At 39.1% G+C, this 20,621-nt stretch overlaps 1 protein-coding gene across 2 annotated transcripts in view; it reads right to left on the reverse strand.

Moving 5' to 3' along the window:
• cfap299 (cilia and flagella associated protein 299) overlaps positions 1 to 20,621 on the reverse strand; it is a 678,195-nt gene that overhangs the window by 639,480 nt on the left and 18,094 nt on the right. The window contains exons 1-2 of one of the 2 annotated variants that reach the window (XM_063042205.1): positions 18,299 to 18,430; positions 8,822 to 9,862 (exon numbers count right to left, since the gene is read on the reverse strand). In XM_063042205.1, coding sequence (XP_062898275.1) covers positions 9,032 to 9,598 — 567 coding nt within the window. In that variant the 5' untranslated portion in view covers positions 9,599 to 9,862; positions 18,299 to 18,430 and the 3' untranslated portion in view covers positions 8,822 to 9,031. Of the gene's footprint in view, positions 1 to 8,821; positions 9,863 to 18,298; positions 18,431 to 20,621 lie in introns of those variants that run through there. The other variant, XM_063042204.1, reaches the window with a different exon arrangement.

Genomic DNA, 20,621 nt, shown 5'->3' on the forward strand with positions numbered 1-20,621 from the left:
ATTTTCAAGGAATTTTCATGAGCAGTCCCAGACCTGCATAGGAAACATTACTTCTCTTTACTTAAGAACTTTCTTTTGACCCTCTTAACCACACCTCACTCACGAATTCTGTCTCATAATAGTCACCCGACTCCAAGTCATCAATCATCAAAGCCTCTTACGTTCCTCATCAACAGCTTGCACTTTTGCCAACACATCACCAAAACACCCCATCCGCCATTCAAGCCATCACACAGGAGTCTCACACTCACCCACCCAAAAATACCAAATATACGCAGACCCAACCACTAATCTCATGTCTGATAGCCATCTCAGACTCCCGAATGACAGCACATGACCAGAGATCACAGGACTTCATCTCGCCAGACGTTACCCAGTCATCAAATGTAGCTATTGATGCCTGTTGCAAAGCCTGTTCCAGTACAAAATCTTCCCCCCCAGCTCCACCTCCTTCTCCCTGGTGCAGTATTCTCTGCTGCAACATCAGCAGCATACCACCTGAAATTACTCTCTTTTTGGAGCCAGCGCCACCTTGTGGGGTATTTCTCCAGTGTAGCTGGTCAGCTCATTCAGCCCTCTGCATTATGTACTTGGTTTAAACATAAGACACCTTCTCCTTCTCAGGCAATAGCTCATATTTATTTTTAGCAATTTATGTGGCCTAAAGATGATGTATCAAAACATAAGGCAGGAAAATGACTTGTATTTAGAGGTGTTAATTACCAAACTTCATATTCTTTATTTTCAGCTGGTTCAACATGTGAATCTAAAGTTCTTTCATTCTGTCTCCAGAAGTTAAAAAGATTTGTAGAATAACCATTAACAAAGTTACTGTTATCAAAAATGTATGCACAATTGCTCAAGACTTTCACACATGATTCACCTCATTGCCATCTGACAAAACACATGCAGTGGTTCCATGAATAAGTAAGTAAAGAAAAGAATTATGTTGTTTTGCGTGAGAGGGCACAATCAGCCCTTTTTCTCTGTGGATTCAAATGATAAGTCTTACCAAAGTAGCGTATCAATAATAGCTGCTTAAGCAGTGAAATACTGTAACAATGCAACATCTGATTAAGTTTCAGTAAACTATCACTCTCCTTTGGTGTTTTATTACCACAGGTGCACAGTACAAAACGATCATATGCACATTACTACTGAGGTCAGTTAATTGAAAACAGCTTTATTTATTCACCTGCATGTACTAAATGCATTGAATGTAAGTGGCATGCAGAAACAAACAGAGGACAAAAAAACAGCAGGGTAGTGATTAACGACTGTTTCATAGAAAGTATTTGATCTTGGGCCAGAACAACAGAACCATAAAGTCAATTTTCCTCTCATCCTATGATAAGAATTGTTTCTTTAATTGCAGTTGTTTACATGCTATTACAGGTTATTTTAAAACTAGATCTCCACAGAGGTCAGAGAAAAACCTCAATGTTTTTTTTTCCATTTCTCCAAACAAACTAAATTTCATACTTAAAACTAAATTTAGGGGTTGAAATGGATGGAATAGGGGCAGAAATTATGCATATCATTTTAGTTCATACGGGTCCACATTGAAAGCTAATACGATTAGGGAATTGCCAAGAATTATAGGGTCATGGAGGCAGAGAGTAATACTGTACATCATAATGAATGTATTTAAGTATTTGTCCAGTTCACTGGAAAACATTCATTGATTAATATCATCTATATAGAATTTTTAAATAAGTGTCCAAATATGAAAATAAAATACTAAAATATACATCGGTAGCGAAACTTGTCCTTACCTTTGCTGCATTTAATGGAATAGGTGCAATGACTATTTTTAGCATTGCTTAAATTGAACAATGATTTCACCGAGTTGGCCACAAATGGCAAAAAAAATCATTGCAATACCTTGCAGCATCAAATAACCCAGGCTTGAGAGAAATCCCTTAGTTTTCTAAGTCTTAGTTGTGATGAAAGAATTCCACCCAAGACATTAGCTTGCCTTCTGATTCAGACACTGATAAACCTGTTGTCCTATTTCAATATACTATATTCTGTACAAAGGGTAAAAATAATCATATATTACTGAGATTATTTATTGTTGTTTCGGTGCAGTTCCCTTAAAACATATTTTGGGTTTTAGAAACAGAAGGAAAAGCAACAAATTAAAAGAAATTAAAAGGATAATAGATATCATGAAAATATTGAAAGAAGTAGCAGCATCTGTTTAGAAATGAAGCCTGTAATAATTGCCCACTGACTAGTGTTACAAGAATCTAAATCAAATGGCTCTCAGATTTAACTCCATCATTCACTAGGGCTCCAGAAGGTTGGGCTCCATGACCAATTACAATAAAAAATTTAATGCATGGAATAGAGCCTCAAATATTGCTCCATAAGCATTTCAGAATCAGAATCGGGTTTAATATCACCAGCATAGGTCATGAAATTTGTTAACTTAATGGCAGCAGTACAACGCAACACATTGCTCCTAGTGCGCATGCGCCGGTCGTGCATGCAGCCTGGTATAGCCATTCCGATCTATTCTTACTTTCTTCTTCTTACTTCTTAATTTAAGTTATTTTTCGTATTTTTTTTCTCATTGTAACACGTCGAAGCTGCACCCTCTCTAACATGCTGGTAAAGAGAGTTTTATTTGGGTTTTCCTTAGTGCTGGAAATGGTTACATCCCGACATGCGGGACAGAAGCAAGGTCGTATTGTGTATTCCACAGACCAGCAAGCACCGGCCGGCTTAGCGAACAGAGCAGTGGACACCCCTGCTGAAATCTGGAGGAAAACACACAGAGGGGGATCACAAAGCCGAGGAAAGAGGACCGGGTCGAGAAAACAGAGACTTTTGGAGAAGAGGAGCTCGGTGGGGAATACCGTTCCGGCTGACCGGAAGTGCACTGAGAGCAGTAAGTGTAAAGGAATTGGAGGCTTACTGTTCTGGCTAACAACGGATGGTGCAATCCGGGGCATATTACAATCAAGGAACGTGTTTGCAGACTGGATATTGAACATTTTACCGTTGGACTTTGGCCACATTCCACCGTGATACCACACTTGGCGGCACGGGACGTCGTTCCTGCCTGTGGCCATCGAACATGCAGCTCCTCCCGTGGAGGGTCAGACACCCTGAGCCAATAGACTGGTCCTGGACTTGTTTTCCATCTGGCATAGTTTGCATTTTGGTGTTTGATTGTTGGAGTTTTTTTTGTATTGCTATATTTACGCTCTATTCTTGGTTGGTGCGGCTGTAATGAAAAAATTTCCTTCGGGATTAATAAAGTATATCTATCTATCTATGATCAATATAGAAAAATGAACAAAATAAATGAATTATAGTAAGTATATATTTTTATTAAATAGTTAACTTGAAAATAGTAATGCAAAAACAAAAATAATAAAAAAAAAGTGAGGTAGTGTTCATGGGTAAAACATCCATTCAGAAATCAGATGGCAGAGAGGAAGACGCAAACACGAGGAAATCTGCAGATGCTGGAATTTCAGGCAGGAACTTCGTCCTGACGAAGGGTCTCGGCCCGAAACGTTGACTGTACCTCTTCCTAGAGATGCTGCCTGGCCTGCTGCATTCACCAGCAACTTTTATATGTGTTGGCAGAGAGGAAGAAGCTATTACTGAATTGCTAAGTGTGCGCCTTCAGGCTTCTGTACCTCCTTCCTGACGGTAACAATGAGAAGAGGGCACGTCCTGGGTGATGGGGGTGATGGTTGCCACTTTTCTGAGGCACTATTCCTTGAAAATGACTTGTACACTACAGAGGCTAGTACCCATGATGGAGCTGACTAATTTTACAACTTTCTGCAGCTTCTTTCGATCCTGTGCAGTAATCCCCCTATACCAGAGAGTGATGCAGCCTGACAGAAAGTTTCCCACGGTGCATCTATAATAGTTTTAGGTGACAAACCAAAGTCCTAACGAAATATAGCCATGGTCTTGCCTTTTTTATAGCTGCATCGATATATTAGGACCAGGTTAGATCCTCAGAGATCTTGACGTCCATAAATGTAAATGGTGTTACCATGCAGCTCCAACAACAGTTTGAATCCTGGCCTTTGTGAAATTTCCCCATTCTTCCTGTGATTATATGGGTATTCTTTAATGCTCCAGTTCCCATCCACATCCCACCGATGTGCTGAAAGTATAACTGAAAAACTGTATATTGCCAAAAGACTTAAGGTGAGTTATGCACACGAGGGAAAACATTACAGAGAAATTGGACTAATGGTAATGCTCTGAGAGTTGGAACAGACCAAGGGAAAGAACTACCTCCTTCAATGTCACAAAAAAAGGTAATATTCTGTAGAATAATATAATAGCTAATTCCTTGCAATAGTCCTCAAACATAAATAAGAGATTGTAAGCAAATTGTTATATAACTATGCAGCATTTTTCCAATTTAACAACTCACAAATTATGATGTCAGTAAACTCAGCTTCAAATACATATACATAAAAACATCAGATAACATTGAGGTAGTTGTTCTGCTGCACATAATTTGATTTCACTGAGATGTTTCTTGCTGAGAATCAAGAGGTAACTGGAGAAAATGCTTACAATCCATGATTTGATTCTTCAAGTCGTATCTTTATTTGAGAAACAAAAAGTAGCACCAACACCTACCAAGATGTGCTACAGATAGAGAAAGACCTTGTGGAAAACAGAAAATTATGGCATGTTATAACTTGACACTTTGACATTAGATTTGACTTGGTCAATAGAATGAACTACTTGACTTCAATTCCAGTATCTAATGAGCCCTTCATTTGAGAGAACTTTAAGGAATTGGGAATGGGAACAGAAGTAATACATGTAAAAATAATTGTGGATGGTCTAAACCTACTTCTCACTTCAATCATTTCTCCCTTTATATATTGCAGTATCTGAAGAAGAGACAACAAAAATATCTTTTTCTTTAGTGGGAGGGCAAGACAAGCTGGTACTACTAAGTAGTAAGGCTGACAATAGTCCAGGAGATCAACAGCAAGCGTGCACGTCACACATGTGAATTTCGTTCAATGATCTGACATGGTCAAGAAAGGCAAGTACAGTTGCTTATTCAGTTATATCCTCAAAGTCAAAGTAAATTTATTATCAAAGTACATATATGTCACCGTATACTACCTTCAGATTCTTTTTTCTTGCAGACACTTGCAGAAAAATAAATACAATGGAATTTATGAAAAACTATACATAAAGAATGACAAACAACCAACATGCAAAAGAAGTATAATCAGGCCTGGTGGCCTTGCTTTTAACAACGCATTACACAAAGAGGCTTAACATTTTTCTAACTGCAACTCTAACTGCCTCCAGTAATCTACTTGGACTCATTTATCAGGAGTATTCCTTCCCCACCCCCCAACCTTTCCAGCATGGTCTTTTGTTTAATTATTCTCTAATTACCTTCATTAATCAATTAACTATATAGCTCCAAAAGCACTGTGTCACATGGACAACCCTAATATCTACCCTAAACATTCCTCTTTTTTTTTCACCCACACCATCCTACCACCCTCTCTGTAACTTAAAACACTCTTCAATGTTGGAGGGGGTATTAATCTGAAACATTAACTCGGTTCCTCTCAAATACAGAATGCTACTCAACCTGCTGAGTATTCTCAGCAATTTTTGTACTTATTTCAGGTTTCTAATATCTGCAGCTTCGTGCTTTTCGAATACTTTGGTTAAGGTTGTGAGTAGTCTAATGCAACAATAAAAGGCCGGCTGGATTCATTTCTGCTTTCTGGGTATATCTGGGAAATATTCCATTTGGCTATACAGATGTCATTGTTATAGCTGTATCGAACAGTTAAGAGACACAGATGAAATTAATTTCTTTAATAGAGAAATCTTCAGAGAAAGAACAAGATTGACAATTCTCTAAGCAATACCGGTTAAAGATGGTTGAAAATGCTTTAAGCGAATATGTCTGGGAATCCATTATGCATGTAAATGCGGTACTTGAAGTTGTGTGTCACTTCATTTCTCCGACCACTGCCACTCGCACTCACACCTGTCTGTCTATGATCTCATGCACCTTTCCAATGAGGTCCAAGCCACAGGAAAAACACCTAACAGAAGGATTTAGGATTACAAGAGCATAGCTTGTTGAAAGCAGCATCACAGATAGACGGCGTTTGAAAGAGGCATTCAGCATGCTGGATTTCATCTGTAGTAGAGAGGGAGGAACAGAGTTAATGTTTCAGGTTAATAACCTCTCCAGATTTCATGCTGGATCAAGTACAAGAATTGAGACATTATGCTACAGGTGTGTAAGTTGTTGCTGAGGCTGCATTTGGAGTACAGAGTACAGTGTAGTTTTGATTGCCCTATTATAGAAAAGGTGTGATAAACTGGAACAAGCACAGAGAAGAACTGAGGCAGTTACCAGGATTAGAGCATCGGAGTAATACGTTTGTAGAAAGAGATTGGGCAGGCTAGGTCTTCACTCCTTGGTACCTAGGGCAATGAGGGCAAACTTAAAGAAGTGTTTAAAATTATGAGACAGAGACAAGGTGATTGGGAACAGTCTTTTCCCCAGGGTACATCTAGGGAGCATATATTTAAGGTGAAAAGGAAGAGAATTAAAAGGGGTTATTGCGGCAGCTTTTTCAATGCAGAAAGTGGTGATAATATGGAATTGACTGCTAAAGGAAGTGGTTGAGGCAAGTACAATAGTATCATTTATGAAGCAGTTGGATCGGTACATGAAGAGCAGAGCTTGGAGGAATATGGGCCAAAGACAGGAAACTACAACTTGCTGAGTGGGAATTGTGCATTCATTAGGCTGAGGGTCCTGTATCTATCCTGCATTATTCTATGACTCGTCTTCCATGTGGGAACATGAGAGCTTTTTGGACTCAATAATGTAATCAACAACTTCAGATAATTGAGTTTCTCCAGATACATCATTATCTGATCTGCTGGGTATTTCCTACAGGTCTGACCTGTATTTAGAGCTCTTACATGCCACGTGCCACCTGCTTCCAGCAATTTGTTTTTAACACTCTGCGATCAGTTTTTTTTAGGTACTGTACCTCCTGCACCTAGTAAAGTGGCCACTGCGTGTATGCTCGTGCTCTTCTGCTGCTGTAGTCTATCCACTTCGAGGTTCGACATGTTACACATACAGAGATACTCATTCACACAGCACTATTGTAATGTGTGCTAATATGAATTACTGTCACCTTCCTCTCACCTTGAACCAGTCTGGACATTCTCCTCTGACCTTCCTCATTAAAAGGGCACTTTTGTCCACAGAACTGCCACTCACTTAATGTTATTTTTGCTTTTTGCATCATCCTCTGTAAACTCTAGACTGTTGTGCATGAAAATCCCAGGAGACCAGCAGCGTCTGAGGTACTGAAACCACTCTGCTGGCACCAACTATTATTCCACAGTCAAAGTCACTTAGATCGTATTCCTTCCCCATTCTGATGTTTGTTCTGAACAACAATCGAACCCCTTGACCATGTCTGCATATTTTTCCATATTTACTTACTGCCATGTGATTGACAGATTAGATATTTACATTAACGAGCAGGTGTATCCAATAAAGTGCACACTGAATGTGTACATCAGCACTTTTGGCATCATTGAATCCAATACAATGTTCAGTTCCAAGTAGTTCTGGTGGTTTGTTGGCTTGCTAGTCGACATCAAAGGGTAATTCAGAGTCAACCATGTTGCTAGTGGTTTGGAGTTATATATAGGCTAGACAGGATAAAGAAGGCAATTTTCATTTCTTGAAAATTTTCAGTGAATCATTTAGGATAAGAATTCAACAGCTTCATGGTCAACATTGCAGACAATACTGTATATCCATAGCTGATTTTATATCCTCCTGCTTCCAGGATGTGATTTGGACAGCTGTTTCCAAATCAGTAGTCCAGCATTTGAGATTTATTGGTCCAGTATATTAACCATTATGCCATCACTCCAAGTAGGTTAAAAGTGTGGGGTTCAATGGACCATCAGCACCACCCTTCCCCTTCCAAATCCATGTAGTACAGAGTAAGCAGAAATAGCTAAATCCTTTTGTATGAATGAGAAGACCTATTTTAGTGAGCATTATTTAAAAGACACGTTTCCCTCTTTCTTACCCTATCTTATTAAGTGTGGTAAATGTGATGAGAGAAACTCAATAAGTCATATGGGTCAACCCGCTCTCAATGGCTCATTGAGAAAGGTATGGGGACCGCATCAGAAATTTTTACAGTTCATTAGGCTCAGGAAGAATAGCAGAAGATAAGTTAACTAATATTATGGCATTTTTAAAAATAGGTCAGAAATATCATCCTGGGGGTTCATTGGTATGCCAGCTTAACATCCATTATGGAAAAAATATTGCCACCTATCAAAAGAGAAACCCATTCAAGCATATTTATAAATGATAAAAGCAAAGAGTTATGGTGCCATATAGTATGGAAAATGACGGTCTGGCCAACCAAAGCAATGGTTCCAAGCCAAAATCATGATCAATACAGACAGGTCATGCCTAACAAATTTCTTGCTATTCTTTTGTCAGTATAGTGGACCTCATTTATGTGCATTTCCAAAAGTATTTGATACGCATCCTCTTAGGAAAACTGCTGTTAACAGAATGGAAGTAATTAAGTGTGTATTGAAAAGGATCAATAGTGAGAAGCAAATAAGTCAAGAATGGAAGCTTTTGTAGAGAAGTTTAATTAAAACAAAGTATCTGAGCAAGGCATTATGCTCAACAATTTAAGTTGAGGGAGAAGAGTTCGTATGAGGGGTACGTGGAGTCCTTAATAATGCTGTTTGCTTTGCGGATGCAGCGTGTGGTGTAAATGTCTCTAATGGCAGGAAAAGAGACCCCAATGATCTTCTCAGCTGACCTCACTATCCGCTGCAGGGTCTTGCGATCCGAGATGGTGCAATTTCCGAACCAGGGAGTGATGCAGCTGCTCAGGATGCTCTCAATACAACCTCTGTAGAATGTGGTGAGGATGGGGGGGGGTGGGAGATGGACTTTTCTCAGCCTTCGCGGAAAGTAGAGATGCTACTGGGCTTTCTTTGCTATGGAGCTGGTGTTGAGAGACCAGGTGAGATTCTCCGCCAGGTGAACACCAAGAAATTTGATGCTCTTAACGATTTCTACGGAGGGGTCCTCGATGTTCAGTGGAGAATGGTCGTTCCGCATCCTCCTGAAGTCAACAACCATCTCTTTTGTTTTGTTCACCTTCAGAGACAGGTTGTTGGCTCTGCACCAATCCGTTAGCCGCTGCACCTCCTCTCTGTATGCTGACTCATTATTCTTGCTGATGAGACCCACCACAGTCGTGTCATCGGCGAACTTGATGATGTGGTTCGAGCTGTGTGTTGCAGCACAGTCGTGGGTCAGCAGAGTGAACAGCAGTGGACTGAGTACACAGCCCTGGGGGGCCCCCGTGCTCAGTGTGATGGTGTTGGAGATGCTGCTTCCAATCCGGACTGACTGAGGTCTCCCAGTCAGGAAGTCTAGGATCCAGTTGCAGAGGGAGGTGTTCAGGCCCAGTAGGCTCAGCTTTCCAATCAGTTTCTGAGGAATGATTGTGTTGAATGCTGAACTGAAGTCTATGAACAGCATTCAAACATACGTGTCTTTTTTGTCCAGGTGGGTTAGGGCCAGGTGGAGGGTGATAACAATGGCATTGTCTGTTGAACGGTTGGGACGGTATGCCAACTGCATGGGGTCCAGTGAGGGGGGCAGCAGGGTCTTGATGTGCCTCATGACGAGCCTCTCGAAACACTTCATGATGATGGATGTGAGTGCGACAGGATGGTAGTCGTTGAGGCAGGACACTGAAGACTAGTGAATGCGGATGTCGGAAAACTAAAATAAAGCAGAATGCTGGAAAATACCAAGCAGATCAGGCATCATCAATAGAGAGAGATAAGCAAAATTACCATTACAGGTTGCTAACTTTTTAACCAGAACTGGTCAATTCTGATATAAAATGAAAAGTCTGGTTTTGCTAAATTGTTGAAATCGTTTTTGAGCCTCAAGTCTGTAATGCACTAAGGAGAAAAATTAGATGCTGCTTCTCTAATTTAAATAGCGTTATTGGAACAGTGTAAGAAGCCAAGGGCACAGATCAAAACGGAGGAGGGACGGATAATTAAAATGACAGGCAGCTGTAAGTAATATATTTTGTTTTGTATATCACAGTTTTATATCTGTACTTTCTAAACCAATCAATTTCTGCAACTTGCAACATTCTAACTTTCCCTAATTCTGATGAAGTCATTAACCAATAACCTGGTTAATTTAGTTTCTCTTTCTAACCACTCAATACTTCCATTATTTCTGTTTAATTTCATATTTTTAGGTCTATTTTTGTTTTATTCCAAATATAGATGTCTATAAAAGTAATTGAGTGACTACTTCTCAATTACTTCTCCTAAAAACTGGATTTCACTGGCTTGAGATTTTATCTATTCATATCTTGCACTACTTGTCAGCAAAGAACGTTGGACTTATGAAATGAGGTTTGTCAGTATTTGTAATGGGTAGAGAAAAGTTGGGTTCATAAAGGTGGGGCACCGAGTAGGTTCAGGAAGGTAGATTGATACTTCAAGCATGCATTTTCTTCCCAAAGCAGAGCTAGTGGGGAGAGGTTGGCTTTTTGTTTTAGAATATGTTTTTAATTTAAAAATCCTCAAATCTTACTTTATTTTATATAAATGAAAATATATATTTTGCTTGCTTTTTTTTTACAAGCTTTATTGTTTGCACACATTTTTGCTCTAGTGCAGGAGTTCCCAACCTGAGGTCCACAGACCCCTTGGTTAATCGAAAGGGTCCATGGCAAAAAAAGGGTTGGGAACTCCCGTTCTAGTGGCTTTTTGATATCACATAAATGACTTCCATACCAATTAATGACGTATGTCGGTCGTTAAAACCATTTACTCTCTACTTGGTAACTGGGGTATCCATCTACCTGCTGTGTGTACTCCTTCCCCTTACCATTTCTCTTTCAAATTTAGTTATTAAAATGGATGACAGGCAGTAAAAACAAAAATCTAACCAGTAATTTGCTATGGCAATTTACTTAAGAACAGAATAAAGTGCAGGTATTCTCATTAGCCTAATTATTATCCAGGAAGCAAAGACAGGAATTCATTTGCTGATTTCAATCTATGGATTTTACTCAAGTAAAAATGTTAATTTGATGTCATAACTGCAAGATAGGTGTTTGAGCCTCTTGTATTTGTACAAAAACTATAGTTGTGTCATTATGGCAAAATAATTAGTAAATATGTATTCTAAACTTCAGAATATGTGGCAGAACTTTCCCAGGTTTGAGATTCAGGTGCTAAATATTTGTTTCAAAGTAATGTGTACACTGATAATGATGTAAAAGTCAAATCAGCGCACAGCTGCAACATGAATAATGTTATCACTATCAGGAGTGACATATTCATATTACAATTCACTTTGGTCAGAGATAACAGAAAAAATGTCAACTGTACATTCATTTTATTTGTTTTTATAAATTTATAACATACATATACCGTATAGCCTACAGTATAATAAAGGCCAACTTTATGTTTTAGTAACACGTCACTGCATGCACTATTAGGCGCGTATTAATCTGTACGTATGTGCTGAGTTCAGTTTCTGCCAATAAAGAACCATGAACCTTAGCTCCCGTATCCAGCGTTTTTATTAATAGCATTGTTGTGTAACCAGGCCACATACACAACAAATTGGCGACGAGGTTAATGAACCTACATCATATCGAGGTTAATGAAGCTACATTGTATTAACATAACAAAGATGGCGATGATTGGAACCATTACAGCATTTGATAGTGGCATTGAAGACTGGGCAACTTACATTGAAGGAATGGAGTTATATTGTGAGGCTAACGGTGTTAAAAATGAAAAGAAAGCCAGCGTCTTACTCAGTATTATGGGAGCAAAAACATACAGCCTGCTACGGAGTTGTTAACCCTTGAAAAGCCAGCTGACAAAATATTCAAGCAAATAGTAGACACTCTCCAACAGCATTTAAACCCCAAACCACTGGTCATTGCTGAAAGATTTAAATTTCAGAATCAGAATCAGAGCAAAAATAAAAGCATTTCTGAATGTTGTGCTGAATCACGCAAATTATCAGAACATTGTCAATTTGGAGCTGGTCTATCGGATGCATTGACGGACAGGTTAGTGTGTGGCATGCACTGTGAAACCACACAGAAGAAGCACCTGGGTGAAAAAGACCTTACATTAGAGAAGGCGCTGAACATTGCAAAATCAACGGAAACAGCAACACAGGATGCTTCAGAGAGACAACAAAAATCTCTGGAATATGCTATGAATAAAATGTAACTGAACAGAAATAAAGGAAAGAAATGTTACCATTGTGGGAAAATGTCACGTGACCCTGATGACTGTTGGTTTAAAGACAAAGAATGCAGAAACTGTGGCAAACAGGGCCACACTGGCAGAGTATGCAAAGCTAGTAAACAGCAGAAAAAGGGCAAAATACAGAGAAGCAAGAAACCCCAGAAAGGAAAACACAACAATGTACACAAAATGGAAGAAAGCAGTTCTGATGAAAATGACTCAGATGAAAGTGAATTGTCTTGTCTGCAACTTCACAGCATGAAAAAGACAGATGATCGAAGAGTAATAAAGATCACTCCACAAGTGGCAGGCATGAGACTGAAAATGGAGTTGGACACAGGCTCAGCTTTAACAGTGATCTCTGTACACGACTACAAACGACTGTTTTCTCACATACCTCTGAAACGAACTAAACTACTGCTAAAGACTTACACAGGACAGAAAGTGTGTCCCAAAGGTAAAATTAAAGTAATAGTGACCTACAGAGACAAAACACAGAAGCTGAACCTCTATGTACTGAAAAATGGAGGACCACCGTTGCTGGGACGTGAATGGCTCAGGAAAATCCAGTTGGATTGGCACACCATCAAGGCACTAGATGTGTCAACAAAGGAGGGCAGCTCAGCGGGGAAGATGTCCGCAGCTCTCCTCTCACCCATTGTCCACTATTACAATGACGAGGAGGAGCTAGACAGCGTCGACGATAAGGACAACGCAGTATACGTGACCGCGACTCGGATGAGGATACAGAGGATGCAAGGGAGACAGATATTGCCAATATGCAGGATGTTGAAGACTACCTGGAAGTAAAAGGGCAGATATAGCAGGAGAAATTGACATCTCTCAAAAGACAGCTACAGCAGTTACAGGAAGGCACTTTGCAGGAGTATCAGAAAAGGATGAAGAAACTAGATCAACAATACAAGGAAAGAATACAAAATGCAGAGCTTTTTCTGCAACTAGAGACAGAACGAGTGGAAAGGAATTACATTAAAGAGAAGAAAGCAGCAGTGAAGGAATTTGAAGATAAAAAGATTGAGTTAGAAGAAAAGAAAAAAGATGATTGAGAATGAGAGGCTAACAATGGAAATCACAGGAGATTCGATGGAGGCAAAGTCAACAATGACTAGGAAACTAAGGAGAAGACCTAATGACCCTGTTCCAATTAGCGACAGAAGACGAAAACCTGCACCTGTGCAGTTAAATTACTTGTTAACAGATAATGGAAGATCTGTGAACTCTCAATAAGCTTAAATCTCCAAAAAGACCAGCATCTCCATTCAAACAGAACAGCTTTCCCACAAGGTGAACCAGTCATTTCCTCCATTGAGAATCATACACTTAATCCTTTGCAGGAAAGTTTCTTTTGCACGTACATATTCTGAATCCTCAGCCAATGTGTCTTGCTTTTCACAAAGAAGTTGAGAAACAGCATCAAAACAGAGGCAAATTCTGGCAACAACCTGTAAGGTTTCTATTGTTGTATTTTCACACTTGTGCTGAATGTGCACCTGAAGGAATTCTCCCTCTTGAGCCAGACAGATAGCACTGCAGGTAATTCTTAATATCAGCAAAACTGTACTTTAACGGAACAATGGATCGAACAACAGGATTTCGATCAAATGGTGAATGATTACTGGTAAAGTACTGATCTTTCTGTGAGTCATTGGATTGCCCCAACTTTTGAATAACTGGCAGAGACAGCAGATCAGCAACCACTTCTTTGTTGGTGGCAAGTCATCTTTGAAGCAGACCATGGAAACCGAAGCTAAGAAAAATGCATCACACCTCTTGCGAAATACGACTAATTTTGCTACAGCTTCACTCATTTCTTCTGTTATCACTGGTATGTAATCACCATCTAGAGAAGTATGGCACAGTGGACAGAATCATTGTCCTGATTCAAGCCACCACTTTATACATTTTAAACAGTAAAAATGATCACATGGAAGCAGGACAGGATCGTTGAGTTCTCCTAAGCAAATAGTACATTCTTTCAGATCATACCTGAAGAACAGGCATTCTACGCTATTTTTACAGTCCCTGAGGACCTGAACAACAGCCCAAAAGAGCCCTCAGGATTTCACATCAGAGTTACTGTTCAAACTCTTTGCAAGTTGTCCAGCATAGAATGCAACCTTGTTCTCCAATTTTTCATGTATTTCTTTAACTCCCAAAATGATGTGTTCCACAAAAAGTGACAGCATCTCCATCTTCACCTGAGCATCTTCCCAGCACTCCTGCTGAATCACCAGCACAAAGATATGAAGCACGAATAGAAGATGGAAAGTTATATTATCATAAGAGATGGTACCATAAAGGTCAGGCTATCTATTTGGAACCTAAGGAGAATACAAAGTTTGGCTGTGTAATTAGCTCAGTTGGAACAAATGAGATATGGGTAAGGAAGACAAGTGATAGCACAAAGACGCGTATATATCTAGGACAGCTGCACAAAGGAGTCTTCATTATATGGACGCAATCTGCTGCCTAGAACTCTTAGCAAGTTGGAGGCGCACATCTTCGTAACTCCCTATGCTCAGAGGTGAACTTTTCATGACTTTTACATGGAAATCTGTATTAAAACAAACAAGTTTATTGACAGACGTTACCCAGAGAGGCAGAGAAGACCCTCACCCCCCCAGAGACTTGAGTTATAAATGGGTCTTACAACAAAAGGGAAAAAAAAAGGCTTGGTATAATCTGATATTGTTACGTTACTTTGTTATAATTTGATATTACTAAGTTACTAAGTAAAACAATGGTAGGCGTTTGTATGTTAAGGGTAAACATATTTGTTTAGCATAGTGCCTCAGTAAAAGAAACAGTTGATACACTATTAAAATAAAAGGGGAGGAGTGTACTGTATAGCCTACAGTATAATAAGGGACTACTTTATGTTTTAGTAACACGTCATTGCATGCGCTATTAGACGCGTATTACTCTGTGCTTTGGCAGTGATCTGTACAGATCAGTGTTGGCGTGTGGCTAAAACATAAAGTTACTAGCTCATGCCGAAATATTGTCTAATTCTTGCTGCATGCAGACATAAAGTTGTTTAATCTCAACATAGAGGACTTTCACCATTATTATTAATGATCCATAATGCTAGCTTTTAATACATCATCCATCTGATCTACTACAATGCTCTCTGGTTACCAGAGCAATACAGCTTTGTTCAGTATCATTTGTAACTGTCTTGTCACAGTTCCTCTTTACCAATAATAAAAGAACCACCTTTTTTTGTCTACTGACTGCTGACAAAAAGTCTGCTGACTGAAAATGTTGGAAGTGTTCTCTGCATGGTATAAAAGGCACACGGTATCTAACAAAGAGGGTCTTGTTTCAGACACATGAGGTAGTCAGTTATGCACTGGAGTACAATTCTCCTTCAATGAATCTTTTTTATTGAAAGAACATAAATCAGCAACAAGATTGATTATACAAACTGCATTGGCAGGGAGAGCTATTCTTATCCCAGAAGCCCAACGGCATTCAGAAAACCAAATTTATAATCTATCAGTTTGTAATTGCACAAATAAATGCATGCAGAAAAATTGTCTTTGATCATCCAGGATACAAAAACTGCACTATTTGCTGCAGATTCACAATTTCTAACCAGTTTATGTAGCCATGGTACTTATCTGGCTGGACCAAATGGAAAATGTTATTTAACTTATCGTCCCAAGCTTTAATGTTGTCTGCGCTTTACTGAATGCAGACATGAGCAACTTTATTATATCGCGAATTGCAATGACATTAAACATTATGCACTTATCAAGCAAACATCCCTATTCTGACTTTATCTTGGAAGAAAAGTCAATAAAAGGACATCTGAAGATGGCCCGAGAGGATGAGTTGATTAAAATCTGCAATAATGTTCTGGACCAAAGGCGATTGACCTTCAATAACGTTCATAATCTTACTTTGTAACTGTATAATTATAACATGGTAACTGTATAACTGTGTCGGCACGACCAGGAGCAGGTTAATGACTTCAGGAGCAGAAAACCATAGTCCACGAGTCAGTCCCCAGCGCAGGATCAGAGTAGAGAGGGTCAGCAACTTGAAATTCCTTAGTGTTATCATTTCAGAGGACCTGTCTGAGTCCATCATGTAAATGCCATTACGAAGAAAGGTAGGCAGCACCTCTACTTTCTTAAAAGTTTGCAAAGATTCAACCGGTCATCCAAAATTTTGACAAACTTCTATAGATGTGTGGTGGAGAGTATATTGACAGGCTGCATGGCCTGGTATGGAAACGTCAATGCCTTGAATGGGAAAGCCTACAAAAGGTAGTGGATGTGGCCCAGTCCATCACGGGTAGGTCTCTCCCCACCATCCAAGTCATGCTCTCTTCTCACTGCTACTATCAGGAAAGTACAGGAGCCTCAGGACTTACACCACCAAGTTCAGGAACAGTTATTACCCCCAACCATCAGGTTCCTGAACCAGAGGGGATAACTTCACTCATTCCATTTCTGAACCGTTCCCACAATTATGGACTCATTTTCAAGGTCTCTTCATTACACGTTCTCGATATTTTTTGTTTATTTAATTTTTTTCTTTCTTTTTGTATTTGCACATTGTTTGTTTGTCTGTCCTGCAGGGTACAGTCTTTCATTGATTCAACTATGTTTCTTGTATGTGCTGTGATTGCCCATAAGAGAATGAATCTCTGAGTCTTATATAGTAACATACAAACGTACATGTACTTCGAAAATAATTGTATCTTGATTACATTGGCTTGATAGCAGCTCAACTAATTTTTGTCTGTGAGCCCGAGGACCCTTCTTGTACCAAAACTTCCATTTCTGATTTCATCCCAATGAGTGCCTAAGCTCAAGTCTTTCAACAATTCATTCAGATAACTGCTTTAACCAGGAAAAGATCACTGATAAATTAGTCCTCTGCCACTTGCAGTCCAGAACCAGCATTAGCAATGATTTATCAATTTTCTCAGTCTTTTCCTTACGTTTCCTCTCTAGGTGGTCTGTTTATGCTATTCAGCGAACAGCTATTCATGCTCGTGAGTGAAAGTTGAGTGATTGGGATATCATTTCAAAATGAATTGAGATGACACCACCAGGGATGAAGAAGAGGCTCTCAGTATTCAACAGCAGGATTAGCAATCTATGGGTAAAAGTTGTAGGATCTTGACCACTGGGAAAAGATGTAAGGAATATGTCAGCTCTCATAATTTATTTAACCCACAAAACCTGGAAGTATCAGTTTTACAAGCCTAGAATTAGAATTATCCCGACATTTATGCCAGGAATCAGGCCATGGACTTTAAAATTTTCAATGTGCTTAAGGTGAACTTGGATTTGGAGTTACACTAAAGGATAGTAGAACATGCATTAATCTCATGGCCTTTTATACTAAACTGCTCTTCTGATTTTATTACTTATGATCAGTGCAAATTGCTCTTAGTGCTTAGGTCGTTCTGTTTATAATTTAAACACTTATGGTGGACTGATATAATTGCACTGTGGCATGTAATATTATAAAATATAAAAATTTAACTAATACAATCATGTATTGTCACCTTATTTGTTGTAAAGCAGCAGAATTTAACAAATATTCTACTATTATGTTTACAGCAGGAGGAAAATTAGCTTGTTATAATCTTTACAAGTGTACAAAAAATGCCCTAATGCTATTTTTAAACGTTTACTTCTTTGACTATTGGATTTGTTAATGCTCGCAAAGGAACTTAATAGGATTCATTTTGTTATATTTTTATTGACTTGATATACACTTCTTTCCAAATGAAGCAGATGAGAAAACCACTTTCAAACCAGATCGCCTTCCATTCCTACCACCCTGATGACAAATGTCCATTAACATATAAAATAACATGTATGCTGCTTCTCTCCTATAAGAAGAAAATTGTGAAATATTTTCCATTACTAAGGAACTGGAATATACTCACTTCTTTTGGCTTTTTTTAGCAATTCTTGCAGCCTCAGCAGTTGCCTTCCTCTTTTCAAACTCTTCTCTTTTCAGCACCTCTCCACTTCCCCTATATCCCAATTCCACCAGCTGTCGAGCCAACTCTTCATCCTATGGGATTTATGAAGATAATTTATCAAGGCAGAACTAAAATTCATTCACTGGTGGACTGCCTCATATGATGTTACAGTAATGCTATAGACTTTTGACTGGTCAGAAAGCATGCGAAAATAAAAACAAAATCTTACAACTTTTGTGTAAACTGAAGACATTGCCTCAGCTAAATGTAAGGGCAAATAGTTTTTCAACAAGGTGTTTGTTTTAGCATTGTCCTGGAAGAATTATGAACTACTATATCTGAAGAGTACTTCTTACTGAAGTGTGTACTGGTTTTCAAAACTCTAAAAGGTGACTCATTGAAGATGATTATAACTTCAGCATTACAAATCCCAAACAAATAACGGTAAGTGTTCTAAACAAACAGAAACATCCGCATAATTACACTATAGAAGGATGGAAATACAGAGAGATCATGGAGTATCATTACAGATACCTGAAAATAGCAGGACAAATGTTCAGCTGACAAATTTTAAACTTACCTTTTCTGGCCAAGACACAGAAGAATAAGGAGGTCATGCCGATACTGCATAAAATATCAGTTAAACCACAACTCAAGTATTATGTACAGTTCATAATCACGAGGTTGCAAGGAGGACATGATAGCTACAAAACAGAGGAAATGTTGCCAGGACCAGAGAATTCTAATTATGGAGACTCATTAATCTCAAGTTACATTCTTTTGGATGAAGAAGGCAGAAGGGAAATTTAACTGAGATGTACAAAATCTTAAATAATTGAGTTTTTATTAAACTGCATTTTATTCATATTTCCTTATAACATAAAAACAATTAATAATATTAAATGTAACAACCAATGTGCTGTATTTATTTCTAAGCATTTGTCTTTCCAACCAAACCAAGGAGCTCAAAAATCATTATACATTAAGCTTCAGAGAAATGAATATTAATATTTAGGGAATATAAATCCTGGAAAAAATATATACATAGATTATTTGTCAGCCTTACATATTGAGCAAGTGTCTGCCCTTTCCATATTCCGCTTCCAAAACACTCCTTTCAGTGAAGTTATTTTTAAATCCTTTCCTCTCAATCCCATTCAGAAAGTGAGTGTTTCTGAAGCACTGCAAAAGTGGTTAAGAGTCAACCAAAAGCAAAAGTGCAGGTGATATAATCACTGTGGAACATTATACAATTATTTCAAACAATATGTACCCCAAACTATCAGGGTCTGCCTGTATTGGTTTTGCTTTATTATTGTCACATATACCAATATGTAGTGAAAAGATTTCCTTTTACATACCACCCAGATAGATCATGCTCGACATAATTGCATCATGATAGTAAAAACAGAATGCAGAACGTACACAGAAAATGCACTGGAGGTAGATAAATAAACAGCAAGGATGACAATTAGTTATGTAACCTCCTGGCCACTCTCAGGGTCGCTCGGCTCGCTGTCGTCTAGGGAAACAGCCTCGGCCCCGCCAAACTGGATAACTTGTTTGTGTGGATGCTGTGTGAGGTACCCCACCCCACCCAAATAACAGACAATACACCAGATGCAATTAAATGATTTATACTTTATAGATATTACTGGAACTATATAATTAAAAGAGAATAAAATATAAAAGGAATATAAAAGGCGCCACACTTATCAAAGTTCAATCTCTGAGTGCACAAACAGTTGGAGCTCAAGGACCTTCTTCTTCACCCTGCGACCCCCTCGGACCACCTCGACCGGCCGCCTGGGACCAACAACGGTGGTCGACCAGACGCTCCACACCAGTCCGTCTCCGTCTCCTCGCCGAACGTCCCGCTCGGGGTCCGACCCCGTTAGCAGACTCACAGCACTTCGTCCATCCTCTGTCTCAATCTCCCGCCTTCTCCCCCAAAACCCCGCGCATACAGTATCTTCAAATACACCAAAACCATAACAACCATCCCAATTGGTTAATAGCACTCTCTTATCACACACTAAAGCAAAAACAAACTGTTAGCGCAAACTTTCTCAGCGTTTAACACAACAAAGCCGCATTCCCCAGATTAACATAACAAAGACGCCATTTTAATTAGCCTCCGCAGTAACATAAAAGTCAAAACCCCTTTACACTCTCCCCCCACCAAATAAAGTCATGTCCCCATGACTGCTAAATAACTCGCCAACCAGTCCTGCAGACACACAACACACACATACACAGATACACACAGTGACAGTGCTCCCCG

Source organism: Mobula hypostoma, chromosome 3 (assembly GCF_963921235.1).
Source record: "Mobula hypostoma chromosome 3, sMobHyp1.1, whole genome shotgun sequence".
In the NCBI taxonomy this organism is placed as follows: domain Eukaryota; kingdom Metazoa; phylum Chordata; class Chondrichthyes; order Myliobatiformes; family Myliobatidae; genus Mobula; species Mobula hypostoma.